The following is a 13,877-nucleotide window of genomic DNA, read 5'->3' as shown; positions in this document are numbered from 1 at the left end:
AGATCCCATGTTTCTTTCAACTGCGATCATCAATTTTACCGAGGTAGATCAATCCTGGCCAGTGCGTCTTTTGCTGTTGGAACCACATGTCCATCTCGCATATGCAAGCCCGCCCTCCCTATGAAGCCGGTCAGTCCCGCCACTCCTTGCAATTTCGCCTTGTGTGTGCTCATGCTGCTTCACACACCGGTCGTGAAATCCCCAGCTCAGGCCAGCGTTATCGATGCGCGGCCTCCCCCGTTGTCCTGTCTTGTACCGCCAGACCGGTCTCTCTTCATGCGCTTCTGCATTGTCTCCATCCCTGTTGCACATGTCTTCATGGGCTCAGCATTGCCTCGCGTAAGTCGCGCCGTCGATTCATTGTCGTGGTTACATAGTCTTCTCTGGATGATTCCGCGGCTTGAGCGAAGGGCCAGCCGCGAGATCCGTTCTACCTACTTAGTTTAGCAAGCTCTGCTACCATCTAGAGCCAAGGGCTTGCAGATCGTCAACTCTGCTATGCATTCATATTGTGTAATCCGATGGCTTGCCATAGGCAAGGCGCTGCATACGCCGGACTCGCATGATCTTGTCCACGATGAAAGGACTGTCGATCAATCACAACATTTCATTTGTCCTCCTAACTTAGCACACCCTATTCTGATCAGACTATCATTACTGGCCATTCGGGTTGAGCCAATGTGTCCTCATTGTATTCCCATCGTGATTCACCTCCTCGAACAGATTAATCTCCCTAGCCAACTCCTCAGCGATCTCCTCGTGCTGAAATTGTAAAATCCAGCCATATGCTAGCAATATCCTAACAATAAAAAATGAAATAGGCCGTTTAGTGTCCAGTCTCACACAAAAGCAATGATATACCAGTACTCGCGCCACCGAACATAGCTTCAAAGCCCGAGTGCCCTTACAAGACTGGAGCAGTCGCTACCAAGGCAGACCATGCCAGCACACCTCCCAATGCGACATATCCGGCAGCCTCTGCAACGCTACGGCGGACACGTTTCGCGGGCCGTTGGTCCTTTGTAGTAGAGACAGCCTGCACCACAGGGCTCGACTCGTTCACCGGCTCGGTCTGTGAAATTGCGTATGACGACTCAACCGCCAGCGTCGTGGGCTCTTTTGAGACATCTTCAGCTTGAACAGCAATCTCTGTGGCCTTGAACATGGCCTCGTCCTCTTCCGCCGTTGAACGTGATATCGTATCCGCGGCCCGCTTGCGAGACGGGGTTTTAGGAGAAGCGGTCTGATGCTCAGCGTCAGCAGACATGCCTTCGACTGTGGGCTCGGTATCACGAGTTGGCAATTCCTGTGGAATCTCGTCGTCTACGGTAGTTGTCTGCTTTGCTTCTTCCGCTTTCGCCTTGGCGGTAACTTCTTCAACCAGTGCCCGTTCACTATCCGACAAGACCATTGAACCTCTTGGCCCCTGATTGGGTGCACGCATGGCCAGTACCATCATTTTGGCCTTGTGATACAAATCTCTTTCATCCACCGCTGATGTCTGTAGGGGTCTTGAGAAAGAAGATTCATGGTCGCTCGTAGTCGCGTGATTGCTGCTAAGGGACGGAGAGACAGGCGCGTAATCGTATCCAACCGAAGCTGAGGAGGGACCATGAGTCTGTAGTGATAAGTCACCAAACGTCGACGAAACTTGCTCATGGAGGATCGGGTTAGGTGCGTTCGGTGGGATTGGTTTGAAAACGATGTCTGATAGCTTGAAAATTGGTTCGGAATTGAGCCTGGGAGCCTGGGCTAGCAATGAGCTTTCGCCAGCTGTGTCGTTCATACCGGTCGTGGTACCTCCATAGTCCACCCACTTAGTGGCCTCATCTGACCCAAAGTCATCCATGAGAGAGGCGGCATCGGAGTCCATGAAATCTTCCTCGAGGGGTTGTTCGTCATCCAGGTCGTGAACTCCAACATCGTTGTCTAGCTCGCTCTCATAGGCCGAAACATCGGCGAGTTCGTTCCCACTCCCACTCGATGTACGGGGCCCCCATTCCTCCGCACTGGAACTCTCGGGCATATCCTCGCTGCTTTCATCGCCAATTGTGCTATACCACAAAGTCTCGGCTGGCAGAACTCCGACAGGGACTCGATCATCCGAGTAAAGGTCGGGCTCTTCGAAGTCAATGCTGGTCGGTTCAGTGGTCTTGTGGACCTCTTGAACCGCAGCAGCCACCTGACCCTCTGTCAGGTCGACGACGCCACCAGAATAGCTCTGCAAAGTTGATGCGGCCGCTGCACGACTGGGGCTGCTCAGTGGGTTGAACCCGTTCTCGACAAGAACCGACTGGGCAAAGTCAAGATCGGTTTCGTCGCCGCAGTCATCCTCGTTATCTTCGACATCCGTATCGTCCGGGACAGTGTACGTCACTGGCCTGTCCGCATGACTAAGGACACAGTCAGAAAATCTTCTCACTCGAGTAGTATAAGAAAGGCAGTGGCTTACTAGGGAACATCCCAGACAATGTTGGTGTGGACTTTGTATGGCTGGAATTTATCGTGTCCTCGCTCGATTGGTGCGCCCAATGTGATTGTGTCACCAGACTTTAGAGTTCGGGTCTCCTTTGTCTTCAGGAGCCTGTCGTTGTGGAGGGTTCCGTGGAGAGATCCCTTGTCCTTGAGGATAATTTGCTGTGGCCGAATTAGAATTTTTACTCTCCCATAGGACTAATGCACCCGACTTTACGTACCCGACCTTGAACATCAAGCTGCAACTCGCCGTGGCATCGCGAAACGACAGCACTCTCGAAATACGCATTGGTGGCACTAGCTTCGAGTCCCGGCCTCTTGCTGCTCGCTCTTCCGATCGGACAGGTCGGCTTCGCTGGTGTGAGAACAATCCGGCGGCGGCCCAGCGGCCCCAGCCTGTCCTCGGCGTTGGTGGAAGTCAGCTGTACCGTTGCTATGACTTGTGAGCTGATATTGATCTTCTGGAGAGCATATCACGTACCTGTGATCTGTTGAGGCTGGCTCAGTTCGGGTGGGGTTGGTTCCGTTAGGTCGATAGGTCGAGGTGACTCGAGGGCGTGCTCCGGACGCATGATCACGGTCTACTAAGGTGTCTCACGGCGCGATGTGGCTTTGGAAAAGGGTGATGTTGGGGTCCGGGGATGAAGGTTGAGAAAAGAGAAGCCCTGGACCTTGGAAGCAAGAAAAGTTCGGAAGGAGCATGGACGTGCTGAGGTGAACTTAGCTTCAACAGGTGTCACAGAGCAGGCACTACAAGGTGATTGATTGCTCGTCACTATGGCCGGGAGTGACTGCCCTGCCAAATCAGGCAGAAGGCTGATGTGACGGGGTAGATAACGATAAGCGCCCCTCACTTTCTTATCACCGGGCACTTTGAGGTGTGCGCAACGATCGCTTCAGCTTCGTCTGCGAGAATCCTAAACCGAGAAAGAAAATTGTCGCCGAAATCCACAACATCTTTGAAAACACAAGATCCTCTCTTTTTGGTTTGCAATGACGCTGCTAGCTAATCGCAACCGTATCATGTTAAGTCAAGCAGTGTCTTGAGATAGGCTGGGGCGGGGGTAGCATCTCAGCTGTCACGGGGCCACACTGACGCCCGGAGGCTCAGGCAACCTCAGCCCTAGGCTGCCTGGGCTGAAGCATATTGGCGCCCATAAAACCTTGACGACCTGGCCTCAAACTCGCAAGATATCACGCCTCAACACTTGTGTGTACTGCTTCGGCCCCATACAGTTCGAAATACCTTCTTAATGATAATACGCGTTGCATCGGGAGACGCGTTGAGGGCCAGGCGGACAGTGATGCATGACGCTATGGCGACCGGGGTTTTAAGCTGGGATTTGGGGGGTCCATCAATCGAGCCGACACGATGTGGGGTGTGCGTTGGCTCCCCGCGTACCGTCTAGCTGGGCAGCGTACCCTACCCTATAGCTATGCTTCTACCATCACCTGACGGGGAGATCGTTGAGAACAAACGGGTGTCCAATTTTGAGTTTGAATGAGATTAAGATGGTACGGTTATATAAAGACATCAGTTTGCTAAGCGCGCAAAGATTTGCAAATGTTGTTGATGTGATGGGATGTGGGAACGACACTTCATTCGGATTTTCACGTTAGCTTGCAGAATTCGCAATCCATGCCTGACGCCGTACGTCACCGAAAAACATAAAATCACACTGATTGAGGAACATTTCCCAGAGATGTAGCATCATCATACGTAGCTTACGACAAGTTTCTGATTGTGCTCACCCAGACCTCTTCCAGGCGGTGGTATCCGTACGCTCCATGTCTCCTATCTTCTATGCGCACGCGGGCGCGAAGACGTCACAGGTGCCACTCGAGCTCCACGTGAGCAGCGGCCAGTCAACTGCCACAATTTGCCTGGCCTTTCATCAAGTTTCAACAAATCTTCATCGTCGCTAGCTCTTCCACTGCTTAGCTGTTCTATATATCTATCATTGGACAAAACGTCGTCTGGGTGCTCTCATTGCCGAGTTTCTCAGTACAAGATACTAGTTCCCCGCCTTTGGCAGCCACGTGTTTTCACGGTCTTTATGGAGGCACACCTTCATGTGAGAATTTCGTTTTTTGCCTCATTCAAAACTTGACAAGACGACCTGTCGTGCGCCAAAACCGAAACAGCAGGGATCGATACAGCAGAGACCTTTCACAACCTCTGGGGTTGGAGAGACTGGGCAATAGCTGAAGAAAATTGCCAGCTGGGGCTTGCGCTCTGAATTGCGTCGGCAGTAGACGCTTTTGACCAAGATCCACGCAGATCTTGTCTCAAAAGTTGACAGTACCGTCATTCTCTTTGCCCCAAGACCACCACCACCGAAGCCAAGATGAGCGGCCTCACAGGAAAGGAGTTGAAAGGAGAAGGCAAGACCACGTCCCGCAAGGCTCGCAAGTCCGGTCGCGCTTTGGGCACTGCAACACCCTCCGGATCTGAGCTGCTCCATCGCGTCTTCAACCAGGATGATTTTGCATATCGATCTGAGACCGAGGGTACCCCTCCTCAGACGCCTCCGATCTCCTATGAAGATGACGAATACATCATGTCCGGTCAAATCACACCTGCAGAAGGCCTCATGACGCCCGACGATCGTGAAGCTGCATCAGGGTCCGATATGGGGACATGGGACCCGAAGAAGCTGGTTCAGGAGCTTCAGGACAAGAAGACAAATCGTTCCGAGACGCGAGAAATGTTGCTTGAGCATTACAACAAGACCATGCGGTCAAGCTACCACGAGGACATGGAAACACTCAACACAAGCGAACTCATCGACGCGTTTCTCCGCGGAGCGAACAGTAGCACCAATGCGAATGAGAGGTCGCTCAGCCTGCAAGCCTACTCGCTCACAATCTGCACAGCGAATCTGTCCCAGTCGGACATGGCGTCGCGTCAGACGCTCAAGCAAATCCTCGCCGACGACAGCAATGAGGAGTGCAAGGTCCAGGCGCTGTACGCACTGACATGCACCATTGTGTATTACGGTGCCGGCGAGGACGACATTGTGGAGTGGCTTGACTTTATTGTCGAGACGATCCAAAGCAATGGCGATTCCATAGGTGTGACTGGTAAAGACGGCGTCATCACGGCGCTTTTCGAATGCTGGGGCTTCGCCGCCACCTTTGCCAACATCTGGTACCACGCCGATTCCGCTATGGATGCATTCGTGGAGAAGCTGGACAGCCCCGATGTCGACACCCAGACCAGTGCGGCCGAGTGCATTGCCTACATCTTTGAAGCATCGCGGGAGCACGAGCAGGAAGAGGGCGAGCCCTTTGAACTTCCGTACGACCCGATCCGTGTCGCGTCCCGGATCACAGACCTGTCCAAAGGCTCATCGAAATCCAAGTCAAAACAAGGCCGCAAGGATCTCCGCGGAGGCCTTCGGAGCGTCATCACGTCACTTGAAAAGGGGGTTGGGCCATACTACTCCACCGCACAATCACTCAGCACGAACAAGGAGCAAGGCTATCGGTATAAGCTGCGCAAACGCCATCCGGCTTCGTCAATGGGATATGTTGCTCTGGTAGAAACATGGGATACGTATCTCCGCATCGCGATGTTGAAGAAGATATTTGGGGGCGGCATGGAGAAGCAGCTGGAGCAGGAGAACCCGATGGTGAAGGAGTGTTTGGAAGGCTTGGACTGGTCTTTTGTGACCAAAACTGACAGTCGCGTTGGGCAACAAGGCGGATACAATGATGTTGATGACTATTAGTTACATGGACGTAAGACATTCAACTTGGAAGCAAAAAATCACAATACTGCACAATGACAAGTGAATATCCAAGTGGCTTTTTACGAAAATTTATCTGAGATCCATACTGCGTACCAAAAAGCCAGTACAGGCTGCTCCCAAGATGTAGTCCTTCAGGCACTGGAGATGCCCCCTACTATGAAAAACTCCGGCGCGTAGTACATCGGCCCAAGTACCAACACCATCCACACAGCGACTGCGCGCTTCCTCACGACCGTCATTAAAAGTTGTATCTCTGGCCACCTCTAACCATCCTCGACACCAGAATGACAAAGATGATGCCTCCTCCCACAAGAGTCGCTATGCCGGAGAACAAAGACGCGGCAAGCCATCCATTCTCTCCCGTGCCGTCGAGGAGGAAGTTGCTGAGTGGTCCGCCTCCGAAAGCGCTAAGAGAGCAAACCATCATCGTGAACCCAAGACGCAGGCCAATCTGTCCAATTTGCTCGGGCGGTGTGATCTTGGCTACGCATGCCGACCCAAGTGGGATGAGACCACCCGAGAAGAGACCGTAGAGGACCGCAAATGCAATCATGGCCGGCAGAGATGTCATGGTCACCCAGCAGGCCGTCAGCGCAGCGGTGAGGACGGCCATCAGGCACAGCATGTTGAACGTTCCAAAGTAGTCAGCCAGGGTGCCCGTGCCGATACGACCGACGACAGAGCCTGAGTAGCAAATGGCGAGAAGGACATGAGCCACGTCTGGGTGGTGATTCTCTTCCGCGAATACGGGAATGAGGTTGAACGGGATGAGCATCCCTCCGTAGATGAAGAACAGAGCAATGCTGAGGGCGATGTAGGAAGGGTCTCTGATCGAGTCGAAAGTTCCCCGGGTTGTGGTTCCCGTAGTGGCAGATACTGTTGCGAATACGGTGTTCGTGGTGTTCCTCTGAGACTTGTTTTCGGCATTTGTAAAGCACTGGGTGAGGCGTTGAAAGGCTCGGAGAAGAGTGATTTTGGTGTCTGGGAAGCGTTCCTTGATCATAAACGAGGCGATGAATAGCGGAACCAGGGGCATGAGACCAACGGCTTGCAAGGTGCGCTTGAGACCAAAGGCCTCGTTGAGCGCGTCCACGACCAGAGGCCAGAAGATGCCACCGAGGGACGACCCAGAGGCCACAATTCCCAAAGACAGACCGCGTCGACGGTCGAACCAGGTCGAGACCACGCTCAGGATGGGATAGTAGAGGAGCGTGTTGGCTAGGGCGTAGAGAAAGCCCTGAAGTGCAATGTAGGTACCCAAACTGGCCCCAAACTCAGCGAGCAACAGGAAGGCCGCGGAAAAGATGCAGGTCCCAAGCACCATCAGTACAGTTGCGCTGAGACGGTCGGAAGCATAGCCAGCAACACCTCCGAGGACGAACAGCAGTCCTGGTTGAACACTGCCGATCCAGCCAATATCTTGCAGCTTGACATCCTTGCTCCATGGTTCATTGACATAGACGGCTTGAAAGGAGCCCCAAGAGTTCAGGATGCCAAAGCTGGCCCAAAGTTGGATGAAGCCGCTGATGACAGCGAGCCAAGCAGACCAGCCGCGATCAGGGGGTGGTGCAATGGGGGGTCCGTCTTGGGCGACCGAGTGGTTGCCTGCCTCCTGTCCTTCTGCACTTGATGCGGAGTGTCGAGCAGGGACATTGACGCTCGTATTGGTATCAGTGGAAGGGGCCAGTTCTGCCAAAGGGATGGGATCCATGTTCGTTGACGGCTGGATAGGACAACGGGCCACCTACCTTTGGTTTGTTGTGATGGATGCTGGCGATGTCGAGACCCAGAGAGGAACCGCTTCTTTCAAGATGATGGTGATTCAACTGAAGATGGGACGAGAGCAGACAATTTTGATGGCCAAGTGAGCAACTACTGACAGAATGCCGTGAATGTTTGGTTGCTGTCACTCTGCTGCTCGCGTTGTGTGTACATCTCTGAACACCATATGAAGTGCTGTCCTGATCTGTGTAGTCTTGGTGATTCCCAGGGGGCCCAGCAAAGCCATCGATCATTACAATGATAGTAGAGAACATATAAGAGATTTTGAGTTTCTCATGGGGAGACAAAAGGAACTCTTGAGAACGTCTGTTTGAACGGGATGGATGTGTTCGAGGTTGCGCTTGAGGCTGTTCCGGGCCCTCAGCTCTGCTTCAAGCCCAGAGGCCACACAACCAGAATATCTAGAGGCTGATGATTCGCTCTCATAATGGTCGTATTCATCTAAATTGACAGTCCCATTATGCGTCTTGGCAGAGCAGCCGACACAGTTGCTGAGCGTGTATTGGGGATAGGTACATGAAGCAGTGGTGTCTCAGCCCCCAATCCCAATCACGCATCGACAAGAAAGTTGAGGATTGCTCACTCTTCTTAGAGAGAATTGTGAGATTCATGGCGAGGGAAAGCTAGGCAAGCCAAGAGAAGGATCAGATGTCCGTCGTGGTCTTTCACAACCTACTGCGACGGAGGTAAGGAGAGGCATGGAAAATGGACGAAACAGCTGTTGAATTTCCCAAGCACTCGAACGGTTCGATCGACGTGACTTAGTACGGTATGGGACCCTCTTGTATCATGAAATACGAGCTGGCCGCTGCATCAATGGGCCATGATCTGTGCCACAATCGCTGCCAGCATCACCATCTTCACTCGCGACACGGAATTGTATCACAATGTTCAACTTCTCCGCAATGACCAAGCGGCGAGCTACTTTGCGAAAAGCATGTGCTAGCACCCATTTGGGATTTGAAAAAGGGGCCTTGCTCGAGTAGGCCGTCATTGCTTAGGTACATGCACGTGGAACGCGTTGCTTCCGCGCCTGCGTCAAGCCAGTCCACGCCAGTCAGCGCGGCATAGCCCTTGCTCCCTTCGCGGCACTTGCGCCGTGTTGTCGTCATAGGCGCAGCATAGCCGATGTTTGATAGCGAGAATGGCGTCTCATCGTGGACACGGAGCGTCCAGTGGACTGTCGCACCCGTCCTCTCAGGAATCTGCTTCCTTCGAACATGCGCCATGAATCGCTGGAGCAGGTGCGATCGACCATATTATCCCATGGACAGCTCTCGGCACCGAGGCGCATGGAACAAGCGCGCGACTGTCGGGATGCTGGGGTTTGCGGTCTGCGCTGATACAGCGCGCAACAGGAGGAGTACGAGGTCCACAGCTCGAGAATGTACCGCGCATCGCAACCAGAATGAGATCAAGACGCATGGGCTGACTCCACTGTCGGAGGGGCTGTGAAGCCTGTGATGGATGGACGTTTGGTTCACGTTCCTTGAGCTTCCTTCACACACACGTCTGTCCAACCCCAGACGCGAAACGGTGGAAAACGGTAAGCATGCATGGCCAGGAACGGCACCCCGACTAAGATTACATCACAGGCTGAGCGTCCACGCCTAAAATGAAGCCCCCAATGGCGATGGTGTGGCCGCCCCACAGGACGCACACGCCCGGTGTCCTCCTAGAGACACGCACACGCATGGATCCCGGTCGTCCTCACTTACAAGACAGGCATGGGAGAGGCACAGGGTCCTCTTGGTGATGTGCAGGGCCTGGCCTGCACGCAGAGAAAGGCTTGCCTGCAAAATGTCCACTCCTGCGCAAATATAGAAGTCACGCAGCATCAGGGACCCCAATCCTCCTCACGCGCTGTCGACACTCTGCTGTGCCAACTACGTCAAGAGCGCATATCAGGGTCCTTATATCAATCGTCCGGTGCCCTTCCTTACCTTTGATCTGGGCTGGACCTCGATCTTGGCCTCTATTCCCACTCACCACCTCAGTCAATGTTCAGACAACTGTGTTGTGGACTGACCATTGCAACAACCTGACAGACATAAGACACAGAGTCACCAGACCACACCACCTACACACAGCCACAATGGCCACCAAGCATCGTCTCAGGCGCTCGTGCGCCTTTTGCCGTGCCCGCAAGATCAAATGCTCAAATGAGACAATTTGCGAGGCTTGCCGCAGGCAAGGCGCTGACTGCATCTACGACTTTGAGCCTCCCCGGCCCAAGGCTCGTGGCAGCATGGACACCACACGATCCGAGTCCATTGCCAGCCTCCGTCACGACATCTCGCCTCTCATGAGCCGGCAGCGATCCAACACGGGCAGCTCCGTCAAGGGGAGCCCCGTTATGGGAGGCGGTCTCGTAGACGAGCCATTGGCCTCCGAGGATGGCGACAACGTAGCCTCCATCCTTGACCTCGCCTTCTTTGACAACTTCACTGCCAATGCGCCGGCACGCACATCTCACACTCGTCCTGACGGCATGGTCAGCAAGTACGGCGACTCGGCCAAGTTCTCCAGCGTTCTCTCCCTGTTGAGCCATGACCTCGTGGGGCTGTCTGCCAACCAGATGGGCTCGCTGGGCTGCTCTCACGTCGAGGATGGCAACGCATCTTTTTTTCTGTCTGGCCTCGAAAACGACGAGACGCCCACCATGTTCAACAGCACACCACCGCCTGCCACCAACCCCGTCACGGAGTACGGGCAGCGCCAGCAGATGCAGCTCATCGACGTCTGGTACTCATCCCACCCTCTATCCTTCCTGGTCTCCAAGACGCTCCTCCTCCGGGAGCTCCGCGACGGCACCCATGATGAGGTTCTCCTGGCCGTCATGCTCGCCGAGGCCAACCTTACCATTGGCGGTGAGGCCGCCAACACCCGTGGTCGGGCCCTCCTGCAGTATGCGCAGGCGCAGCTGCACACCCGCCCATTCCAGACCACGCGGAACACTGGCATCGTCACCGACTCGGGCACAGTCGTCTACAGTGGTATCTCGACGCGCATCTTCAGCGGCATCTCCACGGCGCAAGCTCTCATGTTGCTCGGATGGTACGCCATGACCGAGTCGCAGTTCCGAAGGGCCATCACGTACATCCAGCTGGCTGGACGTATGGCTAGTGACCTCAAGGAGCAGCTCGTGGCGACAGATGGCATGCAGCTCTCAAGCCGCATCAACGGCATTGACGTCTACGACGTGGAGAGGGAACTGATTGACTGCCTGTACTGGACCACCTACACGCTCACTCTATGGGTCTACGTCCAGACCGGTCGCGGCTACTTTGCTTCTCAGTCGCCCACGGTCCTCACCAGCATCTTCCTGCCCGCAACTGAAGACGCGTCCTCGGCCATTCAGCTTGACCTCATTTCTGAGAACGTCAACACCCTCCAGAGGCAGAAGCTCACCATCAAGGAGATGTGGCCTCTCGCCCACATTGGCATTGCTGTAGCCCACGCCTGCGGCTTTCACCCTCTTCAGCAGGGTGTCGCCGCCGCCAATCTCATGCAACGATGCCGGGACACAAACAGGTTCCTCGTGGACACCACGCGCGACCTGAACAAGAAGGGCAACAACATGTCCTCGACGGCCATTGTCCTCACCATCTACCACACCCTCGCCGTCCAGTACCTCTTCCCCAACCTGGCAGGCCAGGAGATTGCGCGGCCCGACATTGTCGAGCGCATGTGCTACTCCATCGAAGAGGTGCTCCAGGTGTTCGGCGTCGTCTCTGTCCAGCCCAAGGACGCCCTCAGCATGACACCTTCGCTGCAGGCCTCCCTTCCCGCCGTCTTCGGGATGGCCCTCGACACCTGCTCGCGTGCGCTACGCGCTCTACGTGGAAAACGCCAGTCCAGTGGCATCGTCACAAACTTTCCCTCCGCTCAGGTGTACGCGCCAACCATCCAGACCATGGCCTCTCGCCTCTACAACATGAGCAAGAGTGACTTCCTCCACCAGTCCAGCAGTTTCCGCATGATCCGCAAACAGCTGAAGGGATCGTCTCGCAACCACAGCTCATCCCGGGCCTCAGTGTCGGGCAGCGAGTCTGACGGCTCCCTGACCATGTCACCGTCGAGCGATGACCTCTCGACCGCGACGACGCCCGAGATGGACGGGCAGGCTGGCTTCGTCTCACCTAAGGACATGACGACGATGCCATCACCCAAGATGATGCACCACCATCCCTCCTTCGATGCCGTGGCACAGCCTCACATGATGCCGCCGAAGCAGCAAGCCTGGCCCCCTGTCATGGAGACCACCGCCGCGCCGCATGAGCTCATGTACAACGCCATGGACACCAATGCGCTCGGTATTCAGTCTCGCGACGACCTGAGTCTCTCGGGGATGGTGGATCTCCAGCACGCCTGGCTGCCCCAGATGCCTCCCCTGACGGAGGCCGACATGAACAACTTCCAGTGGGACTGGGGCGCGCAGGGTCTCAAGCAGGAGCCGACTATTGCACCGACCGCTGTGTGGTCTGACATGGACATGGTGCTGTGAGCCGCTCGCTTACATGGCCTTTTTATCTTGGCTGGCTTCTCGATCCCCAGGCGGCTCCTGGTACGGTCTGATACCGGGGTCTTATGATACCCTCTTTTTTAATTTATTCGACTTGATACATTCTGAACCCCTTTTACTTTTCTTTATTTCTCCTTGTTTTTCCTACAAGGCTCCAGCCATAGGTTTGGACAAAGAACGGGCTGATGGGATTCTTTTTGGCGTATGGATTACGTCCCCAAGGGATAAGATACATTGTATGATTGGGAACAAATGACTGGTGATGATATCCACGGGGCGCAACGGCTTGGATTGATGGGAAGACGTGATTATGATTTCACGATCTATTCGCTATTGGTTCTACTTTTACAAGCACGCAAATTTGAAATAGTATACGAGCGCTCTGGAAGCGCTCTTTTCTTGATTAAAAAGTCCTCTCTATTGTGAGGTGTCATTGCCGTGCCAGCCAGAAGCAACCTATCCTCTATCAGAATGATCAGATAGTCAGACAATAGACTCAGACTCAGACTCAGACAGGTGGTGAAGCACCCGCAGACGGGCACACCGCACTCGCGCAGCAGCGTAGATGATTACTCCTTCCAGAACACCCCTCTGCGAACCCTCTGGGCACTCGTGCATCGGTGATCCGTGATCTGCAGTGATAAACGCGCTGAATTGGCGAGGCAGACGCACCCGAGGACTGGAGTCGGCGAGGACATGGACTTGGACCCACCCCCGAAGCGAAGTACAGTATGAGCCTGGTCCCACGCTGTCAGTGCGCTGTAACTTGCAAGCCCGCAACGGGCCCACAATCACCCACTGCCCAGGCTGGGCGGCCAAGATGTCCAATATTGATGCCAAAAGGTCGAGTAGACTCCTCCAGATCACGGCGATTGCCATGGGAATTGAAGAGTCCGACAAGAGCTCTATCCGGGGCACGCCAAGTCCAACAATCTCGTCTCCGTCGCGAGTCGTGAACATTCTCACGACCACCTCGCTCAGATAGCGGAGTCTCGTCGAGATATGAACCATCTCATCCTCACCACCACTCCCCCCCCCGTTGACATCATACATGTAAGCGAGGCAATTCCCAGCCTAAGCAGCTGACGGACAAGCCTTGATGCTCCAGCTGTGGACATGGAGGGTTACAGTGAGGCAGGCAGGTCCATGCATCCCAGCAGCAAGCGCGCTGCGGGAAGGATGAACCAGGCGCGCGATGTGCACGCCTCACGACACCGATCATGATCGATCACTGACAGGTAGGTTTCGCAAACTGACGAATTACGAAAGGAAAAAAAGAGATCCGTTTTGAAAGAAGAGATGCGGTCGAATGAGACGGGCGCCCATCTGGTGGGAACGGA

The 13,877-nt window shown here is 54.6% G+C and overlaps 4 protein-coding genes across 4 annotated transcripts; 2 read left to right on the top strand and 2 right to left on the bottom strand.

The window, feature by feature from the left end:
* Positions 1-904: 904 nt before the first annotated feature.
* Positions 905-3,047, bottom strand: J7T54_003517 (Forkhead associated (FHA) domain; the record flags this gene model as incomplete). The annotated part of the gene is made up of 5 exons (XM_051505794.1): positions 905-1,374; positions 1,789-2,393; positions 2,453-2,637; positions 2,697-2,908; positions 2,957-3,047. The coding sequence occupies 5 exons, from the start codon at positions 3,045-3,047 to the stop codon at positions 905-907; spliced, it is 1,563 nt and encodes a 520-aa protein (XP_051362953.1).
* A 1,776-nt stretch (positions 3,048-4,823) lies between these two features.
* Positions 4,824-6,209, top strand: J7T54_003516 (Interferon-related developmental regulator (IFRD); the record flags this gene model as incomplete). Its single annotated transcript, XM_051505793.1, has 1 exon — positions 4,824-6,209. One exon carries the CDS (start codon positions 4,824-4,826, stop codon positions 6,207-6,209), a length of 1,386 nt encoding a protein of 461 aa, XP_051362952.1.
* Positions 6,210-6,468: 259 nt separating this feature from the next.
* On the bottom strand, positions 6,469-7,941 carry J7T54_003515 (transporter-like protein; the record flags this gene model as incomplete). The annotated part of the gene is made up of 1 exon (XM_051505792.1): positions 6,469-7,941. The coding sequence occupies one exon, from the start codon at positions 7,939-7,941 to the stop codon at positions 6,469-6,471; it is 1,473 nt and encodes a 490-aa protein (XP_051362951.1).
* Positions 7,942-10,107: 2,166 nt separating this feature from the next.
* J7T54_003514 (uncharacterized protein) lies at positions 10,108-12,519 on the top strand (the record flags this gene model as incomplete). Its single annotated transcript, XM_051505791.1, has 1 exon — positions 10,108-12,519. The coding sequence occupies one exon, from the start codon at positions 10,108-10,110 to the stop codon at positions 12,517-12,519; it is 2,412 nt and encodes an 803-aa protein (XP_051362950.1).
* Positions 12,520-13,877: the final 1,358 nt, after the last annotated feature.

The sequence above is a fragment of the Emericellopsis cladophorae genome, assembly GCF_022114955.1.
Source record: "Emericellopsis cladophorae strain MUM 19.33 chromosome Unknown NODE_16_length_390664_cov_118_533041, whole genome shotgun sequence".
NCBI lineage: Eukaryota > Fungi > Ascomycota > Sordariomycetes > Hypocreales > Bionectriaceae > Emericellopsis > Emericellopsis cladophorae.
This window is presented reverse-complemented; position numbering and strand designations above follow the sequence as displayed.